This window comes from Elaeis guineensis, chromosome 16 (assembly GCF_000442705.2).
Source record: "Elaeis guineensis isolate ETL-2024a chromosome 16, EG11, whole genome shotgun sequence".
Classification (NCBI taxonomy): domain Eukaryota; kingdom Viridiplantae; phylum Streptophyta; class Magnoliopsida; order Arecales; family Arecaceae; genus Elaeis; species Elaeis guineensis.
The window spans coordinates 45,994,475-46,020,985 of record NC_026008.2 but is presented as its reverse complement, the minus strand read 5'-3'; the positions used below and the strand labels follow the sequence as shown (position 1 = coordinate 46,020,985).

General features: G+C 36.5%; 1 protein-coding gene across 2 annotated transcripts; it reads left to right on the top strand.

Annotated features, from left to right (window-relative positions):
* Positions 1-14,611: 14,611 nt before the first annotated feature.
* On the top strand, positions 14,612-22,895 carry LOC105032927 (casein kinase 1). 2 transcript variants are annotated; one of them, XM_010907523.4, is made up of 14 exons: positions 14,612-15,437; positions 15,556-15,596; positions 16,220-16,289; positions 16,397-16,545; positions 16,665-16,760; positions 19,172-19,242; positions 20,231-20,292; positions 20,398-20,461; positions 20,585-20,669; positions 20,757-20,883; positions 20,987-21,060; positions 21,145-21,205; positions 21,302-21,435; positions 22,280-22,895. In XM_010907523.4, the coding sequence occupies exons 1-14, from the start codon at positions 15,362-15,364 to the stop codon at positions 22,577-22,579; spliced, it is 1,410 nt and encodes a 469-aa protein (XP_010905825.1). In that variant the 5' UTR covers positions 14,612-15,361; the 3' UTR covers positions 22,580-22,895. The 2 variants fall into 2 exon arrangements, with proteins under 2 accessions (XP_010905825.1, XP_029116998.1); XM_029261165.2 differs by having other exon boundaries at positions 15,118-15,437; positions 21,305-21,435; positions 22,280-22,831.
* Positions 22,896-26,511: the final 3,616 nt, after the last annotated feature.

Sequence of the window (26,511 nt, the reverse complement as noted above, 5' to 3'; positions counted from 1 at the left end):
AAAAATTGATCAACTGAGAATTCTTCAATATTTAAATCAATCAGAAGAAAAAAATCATTGAAAAATTCTCCTATTTATCACTTTATATAGAATAAAAAGTATCGTTACTGTATAACTTCTGTCCTTTAGAATCGGAAACATAAGCATTATTGTCCTTAATGGGTCATTATCTTCTTAACTACTATTAAGATCAAGTATGGATGATTAACAGGAGGTTGTTACACCCATCATTCTCCGAACGTGAGGGATTAACACCCATATTGAATAATTATCGTTTAACCCCTATTTCTTTGAGATCAAGATATTTGGAGAAAATCCGAGTGAGTATTTAGCTGACCTTGATAGCGTATCGGATTTAGTCGGTCCAAATCCGACTTAGTCTTATTTCGTCAGTCGAATCTTGAGTTATATCGTCGGTGAAAAATTAAGTCGGCTTGATCCGTTAAGTTGTATGTTCAATCGGTGGGAAGACAATGATGAACTTTAAACGGATAAGCAACGAGGATTTATCCCAATAGGTAGGATTATAAAATCTGATGCGTGTGCTTGGAAAAGATGGATAGAAACTAGTTACGCCATCTGCCCCATCTATAGATGTGTTTTCATCGCTTGATCGAATTACAAGCATTGCATTTCTACTATGGATGCATTTTCATTGCTTGATCGAATTATAATCATTGCATTTCCACTCCAATGTGTAGGGGATTCGATCCGGGATGTTGTCCTCCCTCAAAAAGTTGACGAAGCTCAAGGTTGTTTGGAATATGTGTAGGCGAATAAATGATGATCGGAGTGCTCTGATATCCATGCTGCAGGAGAGCCTTACGATGCATGCCATGCACAAAAAGAGCTATTGTGATCCATGTGGGCAGATGAATGAATAAATATTGTTGCTGTCGATCTCCGGCAAGTTGGTCGATAGTGAGCTAAGTTGTAGCGCCTAAATACTGGGTGGCAGGAAACCTACAAGATGAAGTCCACTTGTCAAAAGTTATTTGACGGGAGACCCTCCAATACTTAAGTTAGTCAGAGAAAAGGAATACTAGAGAGAGCCAAAAAGCGAGAGCCAAAAATTTGTAATCAGAAAAAAAGTTATCCAATCCCCCCGCATACCACTACATATAGGGTGAAAATGCTGTTACTGTGTAACTCTTATCCCTAAAATACAGGATATGGAGATTATGGCATTTATTGAGTGGTTACCTCATTAATCGCTACTAAAACTGAGTAATGGACCATTCGTGGGCGACTATTATGCCCCATGACCATGGATAGTTAATACTCGTACCGAATAACCATTATTTGATCCCTAAATTTGTAGGATTAAGATAGTTGGTGAAGCATCGAGGAAGTTATCAGTCAGATGTCGACGGTATGTCAAACTTAATCGATCAGATACCGACTTGGACTTCTTCTGTCGATCTAAGTCGGCTCAATTCATAATATTGCGCACTTAGTCAGTGAGGAGGCGAAGACAAATATTAGTCAGCCAAGCAATGGGGATCTACCCCAACAAAGATAATTATGCGGACTTGCGGCCTCAATTAAATTTTGATCTGATCATTCGATAAATGTTTGATAATCTTCACATCCCCAAGACTACTTGGATGAATAACGATAAAGAGCATGGACGATGCTCAAAGATTAATTAGTCGACGATAAGTTGACTATGTTGAAAAAGGTGCAGAGTTTCATGCATGAATTTTAAAATATTTTTGAAATATAACGCAGTGGAACATGTAAATTAAACAATTTAATCTATAAATGCATGTAATCAAATTACTAAACCCTACAATTAGAACCTATAATATGTCATATTGCATTTATAAATCAGAGAATAAAAACTTTGGTATTGATCAAATCAATACCCTAGATCTAAAACAGTTTTAGATCTAAAACCTAGATCACATCTAGATAAGAGAAGAGATCAGATCTCTTACTTTCATGCGGGTCGAGAACTTCACGGTTAATTTTTTTTGTTACCTTTGGAGCCGCACACATGTCTGGCCTCTACAGATGATCCACACGAGGCTGCAACAAAATCGAAGATTCATCGAACGAAGAACCGCTCGAAGTGCTAGCTTCTTGCAGATCCCTCCGAATAGTTAATCTAGAAGATATTCTTCAGATCTCTTGGACATTCCAAGAGATGAAAAATATGAGGAGGAACTAGAGAGAAGCCAAACTTTTTGACCTCTCTAAAATCAGAAATAATAATATAAAAGAAAAAGTCCTAAGAGAAGACAGTTCTTCTCTTTCAGTACATCAACGATTGATGTCCTGAGAACATCTCTATGCTAGGACATGAGAAGACCTTCTTCTCTAGATATTTCTCTAACTTTCAGATCTTATGATGTCTGATTTTTCTCATAGAAAAATGTCATGATTTATAAAGAAGAAGGATTCTAAAAGAAATCTTAAGAAAAAATCTTCTTTTCTTCTTCTTCTCTCATCAGAACATGATCAGATCATGTCCAAAATAAGATCACCATGACCCAACTCATTGGAGCATGAATCCACCACGCCATCCCTCTTTCTCTCTCAGATTTTTATCATGTAAAAATATAAAATAAAGAGGAAATAAACTGAAAAAAAATAATAAGAGAAAAACATCTTCTCTCTTACCTTTTGTTTCTACAAGACATCAACTTTTGATCTCTTGATAGAAAAATCTTCTCCAAGAAATTTGATGCCTCAAACCATCCATTCCAACCTCTTTCTCTCTCAAGTTTTATCACATAAAAAATATAAAAAATAAAGAGAGAATAATATGAAAAAAAATAATGAGAGAAGATAATTTTTTCTCTTACCTTTCTCTCTACAAGATATCAACCTTTGATCTCTTGATTGAAGACTCTCCTCCAAGGATTTTGGCACCTCAAACTACCCATGCCTTTCTCTTTCTCCTCTGCTATTTTTATCTAAAAGTCACAAATTTTTGATTCTTATTTCATAGCATATGGGGTGGCAACTTTTTATATGATAGACTAGGTCATAAAACCTAGTCTAACAAGGAGTCCATGGGGCGTCCAACTCTTGGACGCCCCCTCTCTCATAAATTTCATGGAGAGCATGAAAATAACCACAAAAGGGGTGATAAAAAGAAGGGATAAGGATGGAGAAAGTTGGCGCATGAGAGGAGGAAAGAGTCCTTGTGAAGAGTGACTCTTTCAAACAAAGGAGATAAACCTAAACCACTTTTCATAATTAGCCAAATCACTTTCCATATTGAATCAAATCAAATCTGATTCAAATCTCTAGAATAAGTGGTGTAAGATAACATTCCTTGGATGTGGATATCATAGAAAAATATCTAAAAATTAATTAGTGGGCGTGGGCTTGAGATTTCTTAGGTGGCTCAAGAGAAGAGATGGAGTCCTAGTCTAATTAGGATTCTTATGTAGATTAGGTCAAACATTTTGAACCCAATCTAAATTAATTACAACCTAATTAATGATGATCCTAATCCAACTAGGAGTCTAATTAAATTGGATTAAATTATATTTAATTCTGATTTAAATCCTAACTTAATTAGGAATTAGGTGCATACAAGTCCTAGTCAAACAGGAACTTGTTCTCCCTTGCAACTGGCTTATCCAATAAACCAATTAGACGTAATCCAATTAAATTTTAACTAATTCTAATTGAATCAAATTCAATTAGACTTGATCTCAGTCCAATTGCTCAATCAGATTGAGCCTATTAGCAATCTAATTACTAATTGATCCTCCTGCAATACTTGTATTAGGTCAAACATCAATCACATTGATCGTTTAACCTTAGAACGATTCTCAATCGTCGATTAACCATCTGATTAGGTTACAACCTCTTATGTATATGACTATATAGGTTCGAACCTAAGTCGGTAGCATAGAAATCAATTTCTATACCAGTCGAAGTAACCATCTAGCAATGATTCCCAACGTCCAGATAGGTCGAATGTATGCAAAGTAACATTCTAAGAACTCTGACCCATGGTTACCGTATAATTCATCTTTTTGACCAATAATACTCAAGACGACTTCGAGTATACTGTCAATCACTCATATAAGTCATTTCTATTGTGTTTCAAAATTTTGCAAATCTCATGACTCCTCACGAGGATTATCCAGGCTTAAGTTTTGCTAAATTAAAACACAGCGAGACATTCTCTTCCTGAAGTTAATCAGGAGTGGTCAATCCCATCTTAACTCACACTCCGACTTTACAAGTACTTGACTGTACCCAAAAACCTTTCGAATCTATATTAAAAATACAGACAGTCCGTCACTAAAGCACAGTGAGTTGCTTGCAAGTCACCATGGTGATCTTAGGTCCGAGGGACACTTATACCCATTGGCCTTAGCTAACTACTCTTGACAGTAGAGTGTTATATTGATCACGTTCAATGCAGATGTACTCCTATATCTCATCTGAATGCCATACCAGTATCTCCACACCACTTGGTTATGAGGACAACCAATGCATATGGCATACAGCGACCTACACTTGATAAGTTATCATCCTTGTTAATAACTTATTATTTGGTCGTGAACAATTTAAGAACCATCTGATAAATCCTCCTTTATCGATTGATTGTGGTTCTAAAGACTTCATCATAATTTAGGAGTTCATTTAAGGAAGATAGAACTTTTATGATGAGTCTGCCAAATAACTATTATTATTAGATAATTCATATACTAATTCCAATCATCTACCACTTAGATGAAAGGCTTTAGGACACATTGTCTAACAAACTAAGTAGTTCAAATTTCAACTGACCGCTCTGTAACTAACGATGCAGAAGATCAGGGATCATAAGAATGGTTACAAGATGCATTAACTACTCATAATTGAGAAATCATTGATCTAATTAGCTACCTACTAAATCCATATTGAATTCAGTATCTCTCACGTTCCTACACCCCAAGAGATGGGAGTTACAAAATAACAATAAATTCCATCTTTATATAAAAAGAGGCAAAAGGAGGCTAAAGTAAATTTTCGAGCTAATAAAATTATTTGCTCAATTTTCTATGATTTTTTTTTACTGTTTCCTAAACTTCGGCTGACTTAAGCATCAGAGGGTCTCCACCAAATAATCTCCGACAAGAAGATTGTTTGCAAAGATAACTTGTTGCTAGAAGCGATGCATAACTTACTCGGTACTATACCAAGGGGTGAGGTCTCCACCTGAGTTTAACGGTAACAAATATGTTTTGAGTGCTTTAAAATCTATGTAATGGACGATCCTTTTGAATAATTTAGGAGAAAAGAACTTGTTTGCAAGGATAACTTGTTGCTAAAAGCGATGCGCAACTTACTCGATACCGTACCGAGGTCTCCACCAGAGTTTAACAATAACAAATATGTTTCGAGTGCTTTAAAAGCTGTGCAATAGATGATCCTTTCCTATGAATCAATTCTGTATGGGAGACTTTGAAAGCTCTGAATGGCTGTCTTCGACTTCCAAACCATCGCAAACAAGGCCTTTGCTATCCACAAGTCCTTAGCTATACACAGGCACTTCAGACATGGGAAACCTAGGTTGTGTTTGGTGCATCGCTAGCAATCTTGGAAGGTAATGTGGATTATCTTCAAAATAAATTATCACATTAAATTATTAATAATATTGATTACTATGTTTGATACATGCAGATAATGTTGCAGTAAAATTACTGTAAATTTTGATTAACATATTTGGTATGACAATTAGATTATCGATAATATGAAATCAAAATTTGAAGATATCTTCAATAATTTTGCCCTGATGCTCTTCTTTTTACTTAGTAAGAAGCAACGGGATAGATGTGGGTGTGGTGGTGGTGTGGAGAAGTAGTAGACCGAGGGATATGAAAAATTGCGGGCACTAGAGGGGTGGAGAGGGGGAGAGTGCGTGCGGAGGACCCATGGGGGTGGTGGGGATGAGGGCAGAGGAGTTGTGGACAGGCAGAGAAAGATGGAGGAGTCGTGGGTGGGGGTGCGTATGGAGGGGGTGGGGGAAGGAGAGAGGTTTGGACGATAGATTTTGTGTGATTTTTTTTGAGAAATAATTTTTTTTAAAATTTTTATCGTAACATTATCAAATAAGTGGTAATCTAGATAGCCAGTTATCTCTAGAACTGTCAAAACGGATCGGCCCTTCATGGGCTGAGTCCATTAGGATCGGGCCACAGAAGTTTTTTTGATAAACGGACCATCAAATAGGTACTCCAGTCCTAGCCTTTATAAGTGTAGGGCTTAAACAGGCCGATCCTTATAACTCATTAAAAAATTAAAATAATTAAAAAATTAAAAAATAATAAAAATTAAAAAATTTTCAAATATAATATTCATTAAATAAATAAATGAAATCAACCTCTACGTAAAATTTTAAAATACTAAAAATAATATAAAATAGTTTCAAAAAATTTATAATACTATCGTAACCTTCATTTTTCATAAGAAAAAAATATCATAAACTAATTAAACTCCACAAAATCAAAGAAACGGATGGCTAGACGGGCCAGCCCTTTATGAGTCGGACTAAAAAGCACTTTTGTTAAATGAATTGTCAAAATATTAGCCCGATCTTACAATTTTAAAAATCTAAACGGATCAGTTCGCGGCCACAGCCTATCTTGACAGCTCTTTCCTTCTCCAAAGCTATCTATATTATCTCATGAAAAATAATCTGCATTGCTATTCATGTAGTATACCGAACACAATAATTTAATATCATCTTATTTCGTCGGTCGAATCTTGAGTTATATCGTCGGTGAAAAATTAAGTCGGCTTGATCCGTTAAGTTGTATGTTCAATCGGTGGGGAGACAATGATGAACTTTAAACGGATAAGCAACGAGGATTTATCCCAACAGGTAGGATTATAAAATCGATGCGTGTGCTTGGAAAAGATGGATAGAAACTAGTTACGCCATCTGCCCCATCTATAGATGTGTTTTCATCGCTTGATCGAATTACAAGCATTGCATTTCTACTATGGATGCATTTTCATCGCTTGATCGAATTATAATCATTGTATTTCCACTCTGGTGTGTAGGGGATTCGATCCGGGATGTTGTCCTCCCTCAAAAAGTTGACGAAGCTCAAGGTTGTTTGGAATATGTGTAGGCGAATAAATGATGATCGGAGTGCTCTGATATCCATGCAGTAGGAGAGCCTTACGATGCATGCCATGCACAAAAAGAGCTATTGTGATCCATGTGGGCAGATGAATGAATAAATATTGTTGCTGTCGATCTCCGACAAGTTGGTCGATAGTGAGCTAAGTTGTAGCGCCTAAATGCTGGGTGGCAGAAAACCTACAAGATGAAGTCCACTTGTCAAAAGTTATCTGACGGGAGACCCTCCAATACTTAAGTTAGTCAGAGAAAGGGAATACTAGAGAGAGCCAAAAAGCGAGAGCCAAAAATTTGTAATCAGAAAAAAAGTTATCCAATCCCCCCGCATACCACTACATATAGGGTGAAAATGCTGTTACTATGTAACTCTTGTCCCTAAAATACAGGACATGGAGATTATGGCATTTATTGAGTGGTTACCTCATTAATCGCTACTAAAACTGAGTAATGGATCATTCGTTGGCGACTATTATGCCCCATGACCATGGGCAGTTAATACTCGTACTGAATAACCATCGTTTGATCCCTAAATTTATAGGATTAAGATAGTTGGTGAAGCATCGAGGAAGTTATCAGTCAGATGCCGACGGTATGTCAAACTTAGTCGATCAGATACCGACTTGGACTTCTTCTGTCGATCTAAGTCGGCTCAATTCATAATATTGCACACTTAGTCAGTGAGGAGGCGAAGACAAATGTTAGTCAGCCAAGCGATGGGGATCTACCCCAACAAAGATAATTATGCGGACTTGCGGTCTCAATTAAATTTTGATCTGATCATTCGATAAATGTTTGATAATCTTCACATCCCCAAGACTACTTGGATGAATAACGATAAAGAGCATTGACGATGCTCAAAGATTAATTAATCGACGATAAGTTGACTATGTTGGAAAAGATGCAGGATTTCATGCATGAATTTTAAAATATTTTTGAAATATAACGCAGTGGAACATGTAAATTAAATAATTTAATCTATAAATACATGTAATCAAATTACTAAACCCTACAATTAGAACCTATAACATGTCATATTACATTTATAAATCAGAAAATAAAAGCTTTGGTATTGATCAAATCAATACCCTAGATCTAAAATAGTTTTAGATCTAAAACCTAGATCACATCTAGATAAGAGAAGAGATCAGATCTCTTACTTTCATGCAGGTCGAGAACTTCATGGTTAATTTTTTTTATTACCTTTGGAGCCGCACACATGTCCGACCTCTACAGATGATCCACATAAGGCTGCATCAAAATTGAAGATTCATCGAACGAAGAACCGCTCGAAGTGCTAGCTTCTTGCAGATCCCTCTGAATAGTTAATCTAGAAGATATTTTTCAGATCTCTTAGACATTCCAAGAGATGAAAAATATGAGGAGAAACAAGAGAGAAGTCAAACTTTTTGACCTCTCTAAAATCAGAAATAATAATATAAAAGAAAAAGTCCTAAGAGAAGACAGTTCTTCTCTTTTAGTACATCAACGATTGATGTCCTGAGAACATCTCTATGCTAGGACATGAGAAGACTTTCTTCTCTAGATATTTCTCTAACTTTCAGATCTTATGATGTCTGATTTTTTTCATAGAAAAATCTCATGATTTATAAAGAAGAATGATTCTAAAAGAAACCTTAAGAAAAGATCTTTTTTTCTTCTTCTTCTCTTATCAGAACATGATCAGATCATGTCCAAAATAAGATCATCATGCTCCAACTCATTGGAGCATGAATCCACCACGCCATCCCTCTTTCTCTCTCAGATTTTTATCACGTAAAAATATAAAATAAAGAGGAAATAAATTGAAAAAATAATAATAAGAGAAAAACATCTTCTCTCTTACCTTTTGTTTCTACAAGACATCAACTTTTGATCTCTTGATAGAAGAATCTTCTCCAAGAAATTTGATGCCTCAAACCACCCATTCCATCCTCTTTCTCTCTCAAGTTTTATCACATAAAAAAAATAAAAAATAAAGAGAAAATATTATGAAAAAAAAATAATGAGAGAAGATAATTTTTTCTCTTACCTTTCTTTCTACAAGATATCAACCTTTGATCTCTTGATTGAAGACTCTCCTCCAAGGATTTTGGCACCTCAAACCACCCATGCCTTTCTCTTTCTCCTCTGCTATTTTTATCAAAAAGCCACAAATTTTTGACTCTTATTTCATAGCATATGGGGTGGCAACTTTTTATATGATAGACTAGGTCATAAAACCTAGTCTAACAAGGAGTCCATGGGGCGTCCAACTCTTGGACGCCCCCTCCCTCATAAATTTCATGGAGAGCATGAAAATAACCACAAAAGGGGCAATAAAAAGAAGGGATAAGGATGGAGAAAGTTGGCGCATGAGAGGAGGGAAGAGTCCTTGTGAAGAGTGACTCTTTCAAACAAAGGAGATAAATCTAAACCACTTTTCATAATTAGCCAAATCACTTTTCATATTGAATCAAATCAAATCTGATTCAAATCTCTAGAATAAGTGGTGTAAGATAACATTCCTTGGATGTGGATATCATAGAAAAATATCTGAAAATTAATTAGTGGACGTGGGCTTGAGATTTCTTAGGTGGCGCAAGAGAAGAGATGGAGTCCTAGTCTAATTAGGATTCTTATGTAGATTAGGTCAAACATTTTGAATCCAATCCAAATTAATTATAACCTAATTAATGATGATCTTAATCCAAATAAGAGTCTAATTAAATCAGATTAAATCATATTTAATTCTGATTTAAATCCTAACTTAATTAAGAATTAGGTGCATACAAGTTCTAGTCAAACAGGAACTTGTTCTCCCTTGCAACTGGCTTATCCAATAAACCAATTAGACGTAATTCAATTAAATTCAAACTAATTCTAATTGAATCAAATTCAATTAGACTTGATCTCAGTCCAATTGCTCAATCAAATTGAGCCTATTAGCAATCCAATTGCTAATTGATCCTCCTGCAACACTTGTATTAGATCAAACATCAATCACATTGATCGTTTAACCTTAGAACGATTCTCAATCGTCGATTAACCATCTGATTAGGTTATAACCTCTTATATGTATGATCCTATAGATTCGAACCTAAGCCGGTAGCATAGGAATCAATTTCTATACCAGTCGAAATAACCATCTAGCAATGATTCCCAACATCCAGATAGGTCAAATGTATGCAAAGCAACATTCTAAGAACTCTGACCCATAGTTACCGTATAATTCATCTTTTTGACCAATAATGCTCAAGACGATTTCGAGTATGCTGTCAATCACTCATATAAGTCATTTCTATTGTGTTTCAAAATTTTATAAATCTCGTGACTCCTCACGAGGATTATCCAGGCTTAGATTTTGCTAAATTAAAATACTGCGAGACATTCTCTTCCTGAAGTTAATCAGGAGTGGTCAATCCCATCTTAACTCACACACCGACTTTACAAGTACTTGACTGTACCCAAAAATCTTTCGAATCTATATTAAAAATACAGACAGTCCGTCACCAAAGCACAGTGAGTTGCTTGCAAGTCACCATGGTGATCTCAGGTCGGAGGGACACTTATACCCATTGGCCTTAGCTAACTACTCTTGACAGTAGAGTGTTACATTGATCACGTTCAATGCAGATGTACTCCTACATCTCACCTGAATGTCATACCAATATCTCCACACCACTTGATTATGAGGACAACCAATGCATATAGCATACAGCGACCTACACTTGATAAGTTATCATCCTTGTTAATAACTTATCATTTGATCGTGAATAATTTAAGAACCATCTGATAAATCCTCCTTTATCGATTGATTATGGTTCTAAAGACTTCATCATAATTTAGGAGTTCATTTAAAGAAGATAGAACTTTTATGATGAGCCTGCCAAATAACTATTATTATTAGATAATTCATATACTAATTCTAATCATCTACCACTTAGATGAAAGGCTTTAGGACACATTTTCCAACAGACTAAGTAGTTCAAATTTCAACTGACCGCTCTGTAATTAACGATACAGAAGATCAGGGATCATAAGAATGGTTACAAGATGCATTAACTACTCATAATTGAGAAATCATTGATCTAATTAGCTACCTACTAAATCCATATTGAATTCAGTATCTCTCATGTTCCTACACCCCAAGAGATGGGAGTTACAAAATAACGATAAATTCCATCTTTATATAAAAAGAGGCAAAAGGAGGCTAAAGTAAATTTTTGAGCTAATAAAATTATTTGCTCAATTTTTTATAATTTTTTTTTACTGTTTCCTAAACTTCAGCTGACTTAAGCATCAGAGGGTCTCCACCAAATAATCTCTGACAAGAAGATTATTTGCAAGGATAACTTGTTGCTAGAAGCGATGCATAACTTACTCGGTACTATACCAAGGGGTGAGGTCTCCACCTGAGTTTAACAGTAACAAATATGTTTTGAGTGCTTTAAAATCTATGTAATGGACGATCCTTCTGAATAATTTAGGATAAAAGGACTTGTTTGCAAGGATAACTTGTTGCTAAAAGCGATGCGCAACTTACTCGATACTGTACCGAGGTCTCCACCAGAGTTTAACAGTAACAAATATGTTTCGAGTGCTTTAAAAGCTGTGCAATAGATGATCCTTTCCTACGAATCAATTATGTATGGGAGACTTTGAAAACTCTGAATGGCTGTCTTCGAATTCCAACCATCGCAAACAAGGCCTTTGCTATCCACAAGTCCTTAGCTATACACAGGCACTTCAGGCATGGGAAACCTAGGTTGTGTTTGGTGCATCGCTAGCGATCTTGGAAGGTAATGTGGATTATCTTCAAAATAAATTATTATATTAAATTATTAATAATATTGATTACTATGTTTGATACATGCAGATAATGTTGCAGTAAAATTACTGTAAATTTTGATTAACATATTTGATATGATAATTAGATTATCGATAATATGAAATCAAATTTTGAAGATATCTTCAATAATTTTGCCCTGATGCTCTTCTTTTTACTTAGTAAGAAGCAACGAGATAGATGTGGGTATGGTGGTGGCGTGGAGAAGTAGTGGACCGAGGGATATGAAAAATTACGGGCACTAGAGGGGTGGGGAGGGGGAGAGTGCGTGCGGAGGACCCGTGGGGGTGGTGGGGATGAGGGCAGAGGAGTTGTGGACAGACAGAGAAAGATGGAGGAGTCGTGGGTGAGGGTGCGTATGGAGGGGGTGGGGGAAGGAGAGAGGTTTGGATGATAGATTTTGTGTGATTTTTTTTTAAAAATAATTTTTTTTAAATTTTTATCGTAATATTATCAAATAAGTGGTAATCTAGATAGCCAGTTATCTCTAGAGCCGTCAAAATGGACCGGCCCTTCATGGGTCGAGTCCATTAGGATCGGGCCACAGAAGTTTTTTTGATAAACGGACCATCAAATAGGTAGTCCAGTCCTAGCCTTTATAAGTGTAGGGCTTAAACAGACCGATTCTTATAACTCATCAAAAAATTAAAATAATTAAAAAATTAAAAAATAATAAAAATTAAAAAATTTTCAAATATAATATTTTATTAAATAAATAAATAAAATCAATCCCTACGTCAAATTTTAAAATACTAAAAATAATATAAAATAGTTTCAAAAAATTTATAATACTATCATGACCTTCATTTTTCATAAGAAAAAAATATCATAAACTAATTAAACTCTACAAAATCAAAGAAACGGATGGCTAGACGGGCCAGCCCTTCATGAGTCGGACTAAAAAATCCTTTTGTTAAATGAATTATCAAAATATTAGCTCGATCTTACTATTTGTTCGCGGCCACAGCCTATCTTGACAGCTCTTCCCTTCTCCAAAGCTATCTATATTATCTCATGAAAAATATTCTGCATTGCAGTATACCAAACATAATAATTTAATAAATTTATTTTAAATTATTAATAATCTGAATAAACCGTCAGCTATCAAGCACAAACCTGTAGTCTTGCCCTCGATTGCTGATCCGGCCGCAATGAAAGCACATATCAGGCTCTATAATCCGCTAACGATGCCTTCGTATTGCATGTGCACCAGGTACAATTGGACCGCGTCAAATTCCATGGTAGATAACACGCCACGCTAACCCTCAGGGCCCGTTCTTTTGTAGGTAAAAGATTTACCCATGAAATTATATTTTTCTGGGTAAGTATTTTTCAGATAACATTTTGACAGGAAAATAACTTACCTATGTTCTTTTATACATGGGAAAGTGGCTTTGAAATCTGTTACCCATGTTCTTTTGCATTATTACTTTCCCGGATAAGTTGCTAAACTTTATCCATATTTTTTATAATACCTTTTATGCTTCTTGGGTCAAATTTGATGATTTATTTATAAAGCTTAATTTTTTTTTTTGTACCAAACTAAGCTTTTAGTCTATACCAAATTATCCTAACATAATAAAATTATCAACTTCTAATAAAGATATATTTTATTAGTCTGAGTTATTAGGCATTAACGATAGAAACATCGGAAACGAGAAAAAAAATATTTTAGGAATAAAATTAAGAGATCACTTTATCGATTGATGGGAAAATTATTTAGCCATCTCCTGGATGGGTAAAATTTTTCTTCTATTTCATTGGTAAATGTCACCCATGAAAAATAATTTATCCATCTTGAAATCTGTGAGAACATGAGTAAGTTGGTCAATAAGAAAGTTGGTCAATTTTTTCATGATATTTATCCACAAAAGAATGAGTCCTTATATTTTACGAATTTTTGATTGCTATCCATCGTGCATATACTCCGGGATTTGCCTTGTTCACTTGCACTTTGTGCATACAAAACGACACCTGATGACGTGGCTCTTCTGGGACGGTGAAACCGCACGTGACATCCACTTGCCTATGTATCTACTCAACCAGCGATGGCCACGCAGTACCGTGGGCCTAGGAGGGCGAACGGAGAGGGGATTGGTTGCCGTAATTTGGAAACGACACGAATGCTCTGGTGCGAACCGTCGGTTCCGTGGTTGCCGTAGACCCACCCACTTCGCCATTATTGGTAAAATTTGATATTCTTAGGTTCGTATCCGACGACCGGAGATGGAGGCCGGGTGGAGGAGGGTATTCCAAATCCATTAATCTCAGCCTTCCGATCGAGAACACCCCTTCTTTCGCTGGCGACGCTCTTTGCGCAACCCCGAAGGTCCGTGATTGATTGCAATTCTTATAACCTTAATCACCGGAAACGGAGTAGTTCTCCAGCTGAATGCAGCGCAATCCGCATTAGCAACCGCACCACCGTCGATTCCTCCCAAATACATCAAATGGAAGGACGATCGCACGTATTTTTTTATAATGTATCCTGACGGTGAGACTACTCAACTGGAGTCCACAGGGTTTGACGTGTCGGCCGGTAGCTTCCTTGCGAAGCGGCCGTTTTACCCCCGTGATTTCCTCCTTTAGATTTATTTTTTATTAACTAATTAATAATTAATAATTCAGTAAATATATATACTCAGTGTGCTTTAATAATGCGGACGGTTCATCATAAACAAAGGCAGCAGAATTCATGCAGATTTTTAGCCATCATCTTTATCGTCCCCTTTCAATTCCTTTTCTCGCTCGTCTGATAAATTTTTAGGGGAGTTTTTTGGGTCCGGATCCGTGATCCGTCTTCGTTGCTTGGGCGTATTCTTGCGATTCGATCGGTCTTTTTGATCGCAAGAACCGATATCTCCCCCTTCTGTTCCACTGAGCTTTCTTGAGGTGGCGCCGATCTTTGCTTCGGGAACTAGGGTTTTGGTTTGGATCTCTCTCGGCTTGGCGGAGATTAATAGGGTCTGAATCCAGCCTTGGATTCAGATCGAGTTTAGACTGGAGGGCTTCTGGCTCTGTGCGGTGGTAACTGGGATTTGTTGTTAAGGTTCACCGTCTTTGGAGGAGTACGGATTCTTTGTTCCTTTGGAGACGGGAGGTCGAGGGATTGGATTGCGGCGGTGGATGTTGGAATTCTTTGAGTTGCTAGGCGTGGGAATTGTAACGTCTTGGGTCTGTTTATCGGAGTGGAATCGAGGTCTAGGATTTAGATTTCTTGTAATATCGGTTGGTGGGATCTGGAATAGTTGAGAGTAGAGGTTCGTAGAGTTCTTAAAGGTTTTATTTGGTGTGATTATAGATTTCTCCGGTTTGGGGATCAGTTCATCTTGTTTTGGTTTCGGGATCAGTGGTAGTAATCTAGCGTTTCATCTGAGAGGGTGATCTGTTAGCGGTAGATTTTTTTGGTGAATTTCTCAATCGGATCTTTACTCATGGAGAATGTCATTGGAGGAAAGTTCAAGCGTGGGAGGAAGATTGGCAGTGGATCTTTTGGCGAGCTATATCTTGGTGAGACACGGTGTCGATTCTTAATACATTTTTGATTAATGCTTTGATTTCTTTTCAACTCTTGGATCTTTTTTCGGGTGGTGTTTTGATCTTTGGTTGTGGGAATTATGTTGTCCAGGTGTTAACATGCAGAGTGGAGAAGAAGTGGCCATAAAACTGGTATGTACTGATCTATTCTTACCTCTTACTGGTATATTTTTTGCAACATTGAAGATGAAATTGTTTCTATGCTTATTTTTTTTGGAGACTTCTGACTGTTTTTTTTTTTTTTTTTAACAAAAATTTCCTGCGGTTTATTGTTGGTCTTGGTGATAAGAAATTGAAGTAACCACAAACCTTTCGTTGTTTGGTAAAGTTAAATATGTGTTGCTAGCACAACTAAAGCTACTGAGATTGCAGATTGCCTATTTTATAGTGATGATAGTGTTTGGGTTTTGGAGTCAGAGGAGTTGTTTGGGTATGCACTGTTCCTCTTTAAAACATTATTGTTCCCATGTGTGTGTGCTTTGATAATTTGTTGTTTTTATACCATTATCAAGTTACATGTGCATGGTCTTCTTTATATCAGCACACTATGTTTTACATGTAAGGGCTTTGATATATTTTACTTCTGAAAGTTTGTTATGATACTTTCTCTTCTTGCTTGACTTTTTCTGTTAATTAACAATCTACTGAATGCTTTCCTCATTTTGCATGTTAATTCGCTCTGTCTACTACTCTATATATGCTTTGTTATAAGAATCATTTACTCTTTTCGTTACTACTTACACATAATTCTCCAGGAACCTGTGAAAACCAAGCATCCTCAACTTCATTATGAGTCCAAGTTGTATATCCTTCTCCAGGGAGGAAGTAAGTGGTCAATCTATAAGTCTAATCAATTTTCCTGTTTAGCCAAAGTTACTGATGTTTTTCTTCTTTTCTTTTTTTTTTTTCTTGGTGTATTTGGGTGTATTTAGGTGGGATCCCTCACCTAAAGTGGTTTGGTGTGGAGGGAGAATACAGTGTCATGGTTATCGATCTTTTGGGGCCTAGCTTGGAAGACTTGTTTAACTACTGCAACCAGAAATTCTCATTGAAAACAGTTCTCATGCTTGCCGATCAGTTGGTAAGTACATCATTCTTCTGATTTTTTTTTTTTTTTTTGGTCATTTTCAGTTCCCATCTGGCTATCCCCTCAGAAAAGACTAAAGATGATGAAGTAATGGTGTTAATTTTTCATTATAGATTAGCCGAGTTGAGTATATGCACTCAAGGGGTTTTCTCCACCGTGATATAAAACCAGATAACTTTCTTATGGGCCTAGGTCGTAAAGCAAATCAGGTAAATTATCATCCTACGGTGTCTCTATTTTCTAAACAAGAATATGAATTGCATTTGTTGGTCTGGTGGCACAATAGAACATGTTTTCTTTTTTTGAATAAATTAGTGTCAAGATTTTGATTCGTACTATTTGATTGACTAATGTTGTTATAGCAAATTTTCATTTGTTATGATATCCTTTATGTCCCTATATAAATGCCTTGGTACTAGTTTATGTCGGTCCAATTACATTGTTTCTTTCATATTAACTAATGTTGATTGGCCTTTGGACTGTTTATCATGTGTGAAGACCAGAATGAGAAACAATCTTAGATTGCTATGAACATTTTGTGAATGATTGGATGGAAGTTCTTGTACAGTCAGATTTTGAAGGAAAACTTCTGCATCTTCAAAGAAATTGCAGTTTTATAGGGTTTTTTTTTTTTTTTTGACATTGGGATGTCAGTTTTATGGGATGATTCTTTAGTTTGAGCTCAAAGAACTTACATCTTTTTCTCTACAAAGTATATAGTTTTGTACCACCTCCTGCATGCTTTCTTATTAATTTTTAAGCAAGCAAGGCCCTTATTTAGTGGCTAGCTTACAGGTGACTCATTCTAATGGTCGGCAATCCCCATGCCTTGATCATGTTCTAACTTAAGTTTTTGTCCAGCATTATATATGGAGCAAATCAACTGTACATGGTTCGATGAACAAAGTTATGGAATGCATGGTGAAATCAAAGCCTAAAGGTGCTATTGATCACCCTAAAATAATAGAAAGACCTGCATCCTCCACTTCTATCTTTAGCTCTTGCTTATTTGCACCTTTTTTCTAGGCCATCATTGTGATCTTTCACCCATTTCACTTCAGTATGAATGTGGAATAGTTTATTTTTGATCTGTTCCACATGCCAATGATTTGACAAAATGCACCATTGACAGCTACGAATCATGCTTGTTTGAATGCTCTTGCATGTTCTTATTTTCTTTTTATTCGGGCAGATAAATTTTTCATAATTGTCCAATGACCTTGGGACATTTTACACTTACACTGAAATATAGAAACTTTCAACAAATATGCTCAATTGCAAGATAAACATAGTTGTTCGTATTGACTCCTAGAAGGATGCATGTGGCAACCAGCATGTCTTCTTTTTCAACCTCTTTCCTGTGTGGCCAATCACTAAGTAGCAATTGGTGATCTGAACTAATTAGTAAGCAATTATTTTTATACTCAATAGCAAAATATAATAGTCCTTATTGTTCACTAATAAATACTTGAACTAATGAGCTTTAGTTAAGTTTTGTCAATGGTTAAGCTTGGACAGCTGGGGGAGCTTGAAGTTCGGCTTTAAGTGTTTCCTTGAAATATGTAAAATGATTTCATAACTAATCCAGACATCATCATAGTGATCAATATCATCTGACCCCATAATTATTGGCTTGGCAAATAGACTCCTGGATATCTTTCTTCCAGAAAAAAAGATATGCATTTCTACTATGCTTGTTTGAATCAGTCTTCAGGTCAACATTTGGATGGTTGTATATGTAGTCACTCCCAGGATTCTTAAATCAATATAAGCATGGCTATCTGGACAAAGATATAGCCATAGCGTTTGCTGTGTGTCTCTTATATATGTTAACTAACTGCAATATGAGGGAGTTTTTGCCAATCATAGGAATTTGGATGCTCTTATTAAATTTTTGATATGTTTGGGTCTAGCAATAAATATTCTTGATGTGTCAGGTGCAGTTTACTTCTTGCTTTCTCTAAGCGTGGTGCATGTATATGGATTGGGATTTTGTTGCTCCGTCTTAAGCATATGGAATGCACAGTTTTTTCATTGTTGATTGTTCTTTTGAATGGACATTGTCGCATCATAGGCTTTTTTTTTATTTTTTTTATTGGAGAGTCATCATGATGTCTTTTTAGGCATGTATTCACTGAGAGAACCTTGCATAATAGACGTTGTAAATGAATAGAGTACCATTCCTTGAACCTATATAATTGCTTAACTTTGACCTCTTAAATTGGCATCATGTATAAGAGCAATACATTGATTTGGAGTATTGGGATTTATGAAAATTTATTTGCTTTTAAGATATGATAACGTGCAGTAGAGATCTGTGGTAAACATGATGGCTAGCAGTGTTTAACCATGGGTTGCCCAACATTCATTAGTTTGTAGATATACACCATTGTTTTTTTTTTCATGTGAGATATGTAAGCAATTCATGGATCTTCCTTTATTTTTACTTGTATTAATGCCTCATTTTATATGATTCTATGATTGCCAGTAACAATTGTTACTAGTATATTGAATGCATCTGCATTTTTTTTTTTTTTTTGGGTGTGCATAAATTCAGTCATCAACTGCTTGAGGGCTGTTGCACTTGTTCCTTATTTTTATGTTTGCTTATTTATTACAGGTTTATATCATTGATTATGGCCTGGCAAAAAAATATAGAGACCTGCAAACTCATAAGCACATACCTTACAGGTGACTCATATGTTTCTTGCCTGCATGCTACATGATTCTACTTTTACTCTTTGGTCTTGCTTGCTTTGTTCATCAAAGTTGGATGTTAAACTGATTACCATTTAAGGACTGGTTCTCATCTTTCTCCCTCATTGTTAGTAGCAGCAAAATAAGAAATGTATAGCATATAGCAAAACATGCAGGTGCATTGCATCCAAGTTGAACAAAACTAGATGAGATCTTATTCAAGGAATGTAGTTCGGAAAACTATTTTTTCAGTCTGTAGTCTATAATAAATAATTTTTGCTGTTATCTCAGCTCTCTCCTCAGTTACTCTCCATCCTTTGTTTAGCACTGGCAGATGAACTGCTTATGGATGAAGGTGGCTGCTGCCCGCCAGCCCCACCCTGCCTGAACTGGACTAAGCCCACCTAGCCCCACCTAACCTGTCTGTTCCACAACCTACTACTGCCCTGGCCATATATGCTGGCTTTAATGGTTCTTCCCAAGATCCAAGTGACCCCACCCTGCCTGTATGTTCCAAAACTAGATAGGCAAATGCTGTGCAGCCTGGCTACATTTTGGGCTTCCTGTGCATAATGCTTGGGAAAGGAACCAAATAAGCTTATGCAGCCACATAGGCTGCTTTCAGACCAGTGGCATCACTTTAGGAACAATAGTCCTTTAATGGGTGTGTCACAAATAGAGTTCACTCAACCAAAGCGGCTGATAAGCAATTTTCTGGAGTCTTCAGCCTTGGCGGAAGCCTAAGTTTCTACAGCCAGGGGTTAACTGTCATTTGTGAGAATAGTCCCTAACTGACTACTAATGAGAATTGATGATGAATCAAAATCACCTTGGCTTTTGATATGCATGTCCCATTTACAATTTTTTTTTTTTTACTGTGATGTGATTTTCCTTTATTTTTTTTAAAAAATAGTGCTATTTTAGTCTGCAAGTGCTTGCATCTTGCTTTCTTTCACTGAAGATGCATCACTTCATTTTACAGGGAGAATAAAAACCTCACAGGAACAGCACGATATGCAAGTGTTAACACTCATCTGGGAGTTGGTGAGTTTGCCACGCCTTAGTTACTGATATTTGGCCAAAAATCGTCAAATTTCTACACAATTAAACTTCTGCTGTCTCTTATTGGTATGCTGTGTCTGCATGCAGAGCAAAGTCGGAGAGATGATTTAGAATCTCTTGGTTATGTGCTTATGTATTTTCTAAGAGGAAGGTTGAAATTGATCTAACTCTACTTCTGTTTATTTTTACTTCACCTGGTAGAACACTTAAGCTGTTGCGTGCATACTGCATCTGTATTTTTCGTCTTTTAACCAGTTATTTTGCTTCGCATCAGCCTTCCTTGGCAGGGTCTGAAAGCTGGCACTAAGAAACAGAAGTATGACAAAATTAGTGAAAAGAAAATGCTTACCCCAGTAGAGGTACTAAAAGCCCTCTTTTGCTGTCTCTTTTCTGTTTTCATCACACAAAATTTAAGCTTATGACCTCTTTTAATTAACATTTAACAGGTTCTATGCAAATCATATCCATCAGAATTTATATCTTACTTCCAGTATTGCCGATCCTTGCGGTTTGATGACAAGCCAGATTACTCATATTTGAAGAGGCTCTTTCGTGACCTTTTTATTCGAGAAGGTTGATTCAAGCCTGACTTTTTCTGTCATTGCCAGATATCATATCGAAGTTTTAAACCCTTATAGTCTTTTATGCCTTCTATGTATTGACTGAACTATTGCAGGCTATCAATCTGATTATGTCTTTGACTGGACCATGTTGAAATATCCTCAGATTGGTTCCAATCCTCGAGTGCGGGTATGAGTTGTGCATTTTCTTATCACCGCATCATTTTTCTTGCCTATTGTCTTATGTTTATATTTTGGTCCTCTCTTCTTCCAGCAACCCAGTGGAAGAACAAGTGCGGTTGGGCCATCTTTGGAGAGGGCAGAAAAAACTACAGGTTTGTTTCTTTTTCTGGTGAAGTTATCAGGACATAACATGTCCATTATGTATCGAGCAGTGATTGACAGATTGAATTACTTGCTTTCTTTCTCAGCAGGACAAGAAATTCATGATAGATTCTCAGGTGCAGTTGAAGCATTTGCAAGAAGACATGCTACAGGTTCTAGTCATCATGGTGACCGTTCCAAGAACAGAACAGATGATGCGCGAATGTCATTGAAGGAGGCTGTAAGTTATCCTGGTTTCTTGTATTTGTCTGCATATATCATAAATTAAGTTCCATACACCTCATAACAAGTTGGAACTCACTCTCCAAAAGTACATGAAATGTTTTGAAATTTAAATATACCTAGTTATTTATGTTAATCACATTTTACTGTTATAAAGCAGTACAATGTGCAACCACAAGTACATTGAACTGTGTTTCTACAGTCAATTGAAAAGATTTAGCATTAGCTATTGAAATCTGCAATAAAAAAATTGCTAGGCTTTACATAGTTAGGACAAGTAGACCAATCTACTAGACTTACTTTTTGTCTTCTCAATTAAGTTTATGTGGCGTGAACCTCCCTGGAGAGTTTCCTGTTGCGTTTATTATTGGCATTCAAGTAATGGGTCTCGATAATGTTTGCCCAGGCTCAAACAACCAGTTTTGACGTCTTCTGAATAGGAGCAATGCTATTCACAGGTCGAGGATTGCTCTTTGGATGCCTGAGCTTTATTACTATTAATAAATTAACTAGGTACCACTAAAAAGCTTCGTAGCTTTATTGGTGTGGACCTCCTTGTCAAAAGTTGCTGAGGCTAAGAATCAGACACCAATTCAAAGAGATTAGGAATGTATATCAGATGTGGTTTGTGAAGCATAACATTTTTCACTTGACTGGGTATTTATCACATGCACACAAAAGGGAAATGGGGCAAAAGAATCCTATTCTTTGCATATTATCACCTTGCATGCATGTTATATTCCCCCCTCATGCAACTTGAGAAATTCTTGATGTTTGCTTTTGCAATCCTTCTAATCTGTCATGTCATAAATAGATTTCTTATTTCATGTTTGTTATTTTAGGTTCATGAAACAGAAAAAAGCCGACCATCTTCTCGTAATGGCAGTACATCAAAGAGGGCTGTTTTTCCGAGCAGCCGAGCAAGTTCTTCCCTTGAGCCAGGTGAGCAGCAAGTCAGTCGAACAAGCCGGCTGTTTTCAAGCAGCAGCAGCCGCCCATCCAGCGCCCAAGGAGTTTTTCAGCCTGGGTTGGAGGCAAGATCATCATCTATTTCCCGAACTGCAGCTGTGAGAGGATCTCGTGATGAACCTCTACTCCATAGCTTTGAACTCCTCTCTATCGGTGGGGAGAAGAGGAAGTAGAGCATTTCTGGACTTGGCGATGCTCTGTCCGCAGTGTTTTTTTCTGGAGGATGATAATATGTGCTTATAAAGCAAAACATCCCAGCCATGACATTTTATTCAAAGTTCTTTGTAATTCTTCTAGCTAGTGAGCTGCCAAAGAGGGAATCATGTTAGGGGTGAGCATCGCAAGACCACCTTTTTGCTTTCACGCTGAGGCGACCCTGCAGATTTTCAGGCTAATACAGTTTAAAGTCAGTTGTCCATGGGAAATGTTTATATGAGACTTTCATCTTCTCATTAGTGAAAAAAAAAAAAAAAAAAATCTTAGATCATACATTTTGTGTTGTTGCAATATTTTTCCCACCCACCTAACTGCTGCCAGCCTCTGTGCTCATCACTTCCCGCTGTCCTCGCCAGCAGCTCTGGGAACACTGATGTGAGATTCTGCTCTATAGCTATGTGGAGGACGGTGTAGTAGTGAACCCCATCAGAATGCCCACATGGCTCGCAAGGTAGACCCTTCCATACCCTTCCATACCTGGTTGTTCTTGTTTCACCTCTCTGGATGTTTCGTATTCTGTTTGATTGAGCAGCAAATTCTGATGGGAGTTCTGCTAATGGATTTGTTGTTCTTGTTTCACCTCTCTGGATGTTTCGTATTCTGTTTGATTGAGCAGCAAATTCTGATGGGAGTTCTGCTAATGGATTTGCGGATACAGCATGCTTTGTGATTTGGTGTTGTCGAGCTTCATGATTAGACTCCCAGGTTGGGCCTGAGTCTTGCAGAGGCCTTCTGCTATTGGGGGTTGAGAGTGTGATCAATATTTTTGTAGTAGCTAGTGAGTTCTTCCATTGGTGAGTTCAGGAATCCAATGACTCTACGGCATACTTCTGCCTCTTTTATCACCGGGACAACAGTAGCGAAAGGTTAAGAGTTCGGCTAGGGAGAGCAGGATTTTGAAAAGGTTTGCATTAATGATCCGAGCCTTTGGGTGAGATTCATATCGCTACACTCAAGTAAACCTATGTAATCAAATCTATATGGGATAACGGAGGCAATCTAGTATTTTTAAACTACTTACTTATCAAAATTCATGTTAGGTATAGATCTTTGATTTATACATCAAGTGATTAAAAAAATTATATAATTTAATATTATTTAAATTGTCTATTTTTTGACTACTTGATGCACAAGCTAAATATCTCCAATGTCTCGACTCATTTATGTGGAACTTCATCATTGATATGGATCTGATCAGATCTCAACACATGCATATATTGAAGAATGGAGATTCTATATCAATGATTCGTATTATTGGATGTGATCAACTATCTCTAAATTGCTTAATATCATAAAATTATATAATTTGGACACTCTCCAACACACATACATATATGTGTGTGTATTTATATTGATCACTTGATTTCTAAATAGAGACCTTCTTGAGTGTACCAAGTCTATGTATATTTGTATGTATGGTTAACTGTAGATCATATCCAATGGAGTTCAAAGCCTATAGCTTTTGAATGTCAGAGTTGTCACCATGGTGTTAATAAGCAGCAGAACTGCTTGAATGCTCGAAAACATTCGCTGATGGTATATGGAGCGGTGTTGATCACAAGCCAGCTAGTTGAATCCATTTTGAGTGATTATCGGCCTTCATTGCAGACAGCAGCATCCAAATCCCGTTGCAAGTCTTAAATAAATCAAATAAATCATCTGGTGGCCTCTCCACTCGAGGAGTCATTTCAATGGTGTTTTGAAAGAATTGTTCAGTAGATTGTTTCAAATCTGTACCATTGGTAATGGTCAGTGTTCTGATATGCAAGAAGGTCTAACTTTTTTTATAGGCTAGTGACCTTTTTGAAGTACGAGGATCATCAGAGCAAATCGTATTAAAGGTTTCGGTATAAATACTAGCTGATTACTGTTCATGGGTCTTGAAAGCTGCTTAATACACTTTCCATTCCCTGAAGGGTATATAAAACAGCTATATTTTTATTCTCAAAATTGCATCCCTGACAAAAGATATGGGAACCAAGTTGCCTACATCGTGATTATCACTGCTTATCCACCGACCTCCATGCATTTCAGAAATTCATTTAAAATAGGAAAATACTGCCAACAATCTTGAGGAACAAGTTTGATACAAGCAATATAGAACAATTTAGTAGCAATGGCCAACCAATCACCCTGAATATACAATTTAGTACTTTTCTCACATCACATTTTGGTTGATACAGCATCAGGCAGACATGGAACATCAATGACCACAAGGCAGTCACACAGTTTAAACATTTCACCATTCACATATGAATACGAAATTCATGGTCAAATAAATTGGTATGATAAATCCAAACTTAATACAGCAATGCTTTTTATGCCCCCATTTATATACCTCCTTTTTTTTGATAAGATTTACATACCTCCTTTGCGAACACTAAACTGCATTCGCCAGTCAAGTCAATACTGAACCATTTACTAATCATCCTGGATGTAGCCCATTGTCAGTTTGGTAGCTCTACGCAGTTTATTTGTGAAGATGAACAGAACGCAAAAAACTTGCACCGGCTCAATTTGGCATGTAGTCTTATCTTGGCTCCGATTCAAAAATCAAACCACAAGTCCTTTTTCTATCTAGTATAGATACAACTTGAGCAAGTTGTGCCTTGCATGATATAGGACTCCAGCTTGATTCATGAGCCCAAAGCTTGAGCTCAGAGTCAGCCTACGGAGTCAAAGATCATGTGCAACTTTGATTTACTGAGCACCAACAAAAGCTCGATCAATTTTGGAGTCTACTACAATGCAGGAAATTAAACAAATGGCACCTGACCACTGGCCTCAGACTGTTGCAATGATCGATTAAATATCTAACTATTTTTTTCTCTTAAAATAACCTACAAATTACAATCAAACATATTCGATAACTCATGTAACAACCAGGCATGTCGAATAATAACCTGACACATCCAATAAAGCTGACAATATAAGATCAAATGATAACGTTGTCTTGCAGCTGCCCTTCAGTCAATATTTAGTGTTTCAAAGAAATTTCTTAGTTATATATATATATATATATATATATATATATATATATATATATATATATATATATATATATAACTTTTTTTAAATATATATATATATATATATATATATATATATATATATATATATATATATATATATATATATATATATGTATGTATATTTAAAAAAAGTTACAAAGTCATTCTCTTCTTATTGACAAAGAACTGGGGATTTTTCCCTTTTAACAAAGAACTAAGTTGACAAGCTCATTTCTCCACCAGGCTTGGAAAGAAACGGCTCCGGTGTTAATCAAATATGGTATCTCCAAGACAAAAGGCTTGTCATACTTTGAAAACAAACTATTCATGAATAGTTATTGTTCAGTGAAATGGTTTGTTTTTGTTCAAGCTAAAATGTGATTTACAAATTTTATATAACTGGAAGATTAGGGGCGATTAAAAATGACCAACCCTCATAATGGATTTATAGGGGCAATAAACCATGCAAGATTAGCTCAGAGGTGATCTTCAATATAGCCAACAAGTCTACGAAAATAGCAAATTGGGATGGGGATATACCGATTTTTAGACGTTTCTTGAAACAGGAGCAACCGGGAAGAGAGCTATTTGGCAATGTAAAGATTTTCATCAACTGTTCTTGGAAAGGCCTCCAGGAGCTGCATTAGTCCAAGGTCGAGGGATGCTACGACCCTCGTTACTTCCACATCCATCTCAACAAGATCAAGAACAACAAAAGGAAGAAAGGAGAACAAATGAAAGGAGGATGTAGATCTCCTGTCCACTTCACAGCGAAAACACAAACCTTGCCAAGAGAAAGATATCCAAGAAAACCCAAACCTCCGTCGCAAGAGAAACATTAAAAAGAAAACAAACCCTAGTGCATCCGATTCAAACCC

Excerpts from the sequence above, each read along its gene's own strand:
- LOC105032927 (XM_010907523.4), top strand. The coding sequence starts at position 15,362 with ATGGAGAATGTCATTGGAGGAAAGTTCAAGCGTGGGAGGAAGATTGGC. Across the intron at positions 16,546-16,664 it reads TCATGCTTGCCGATCAGTTG|ATTAGCCGAGTTGAGTATAT; the intron begins GTAAGTACATCA and ends TTTTCATTATAG. Across the intron at positions 19,243-20,230 it reads CATAAGCACATACCTTACAG|GGAGAATAAAAACCTCACAG; the intron begins GTGACTCATATG and ends TTCATTTTACAG.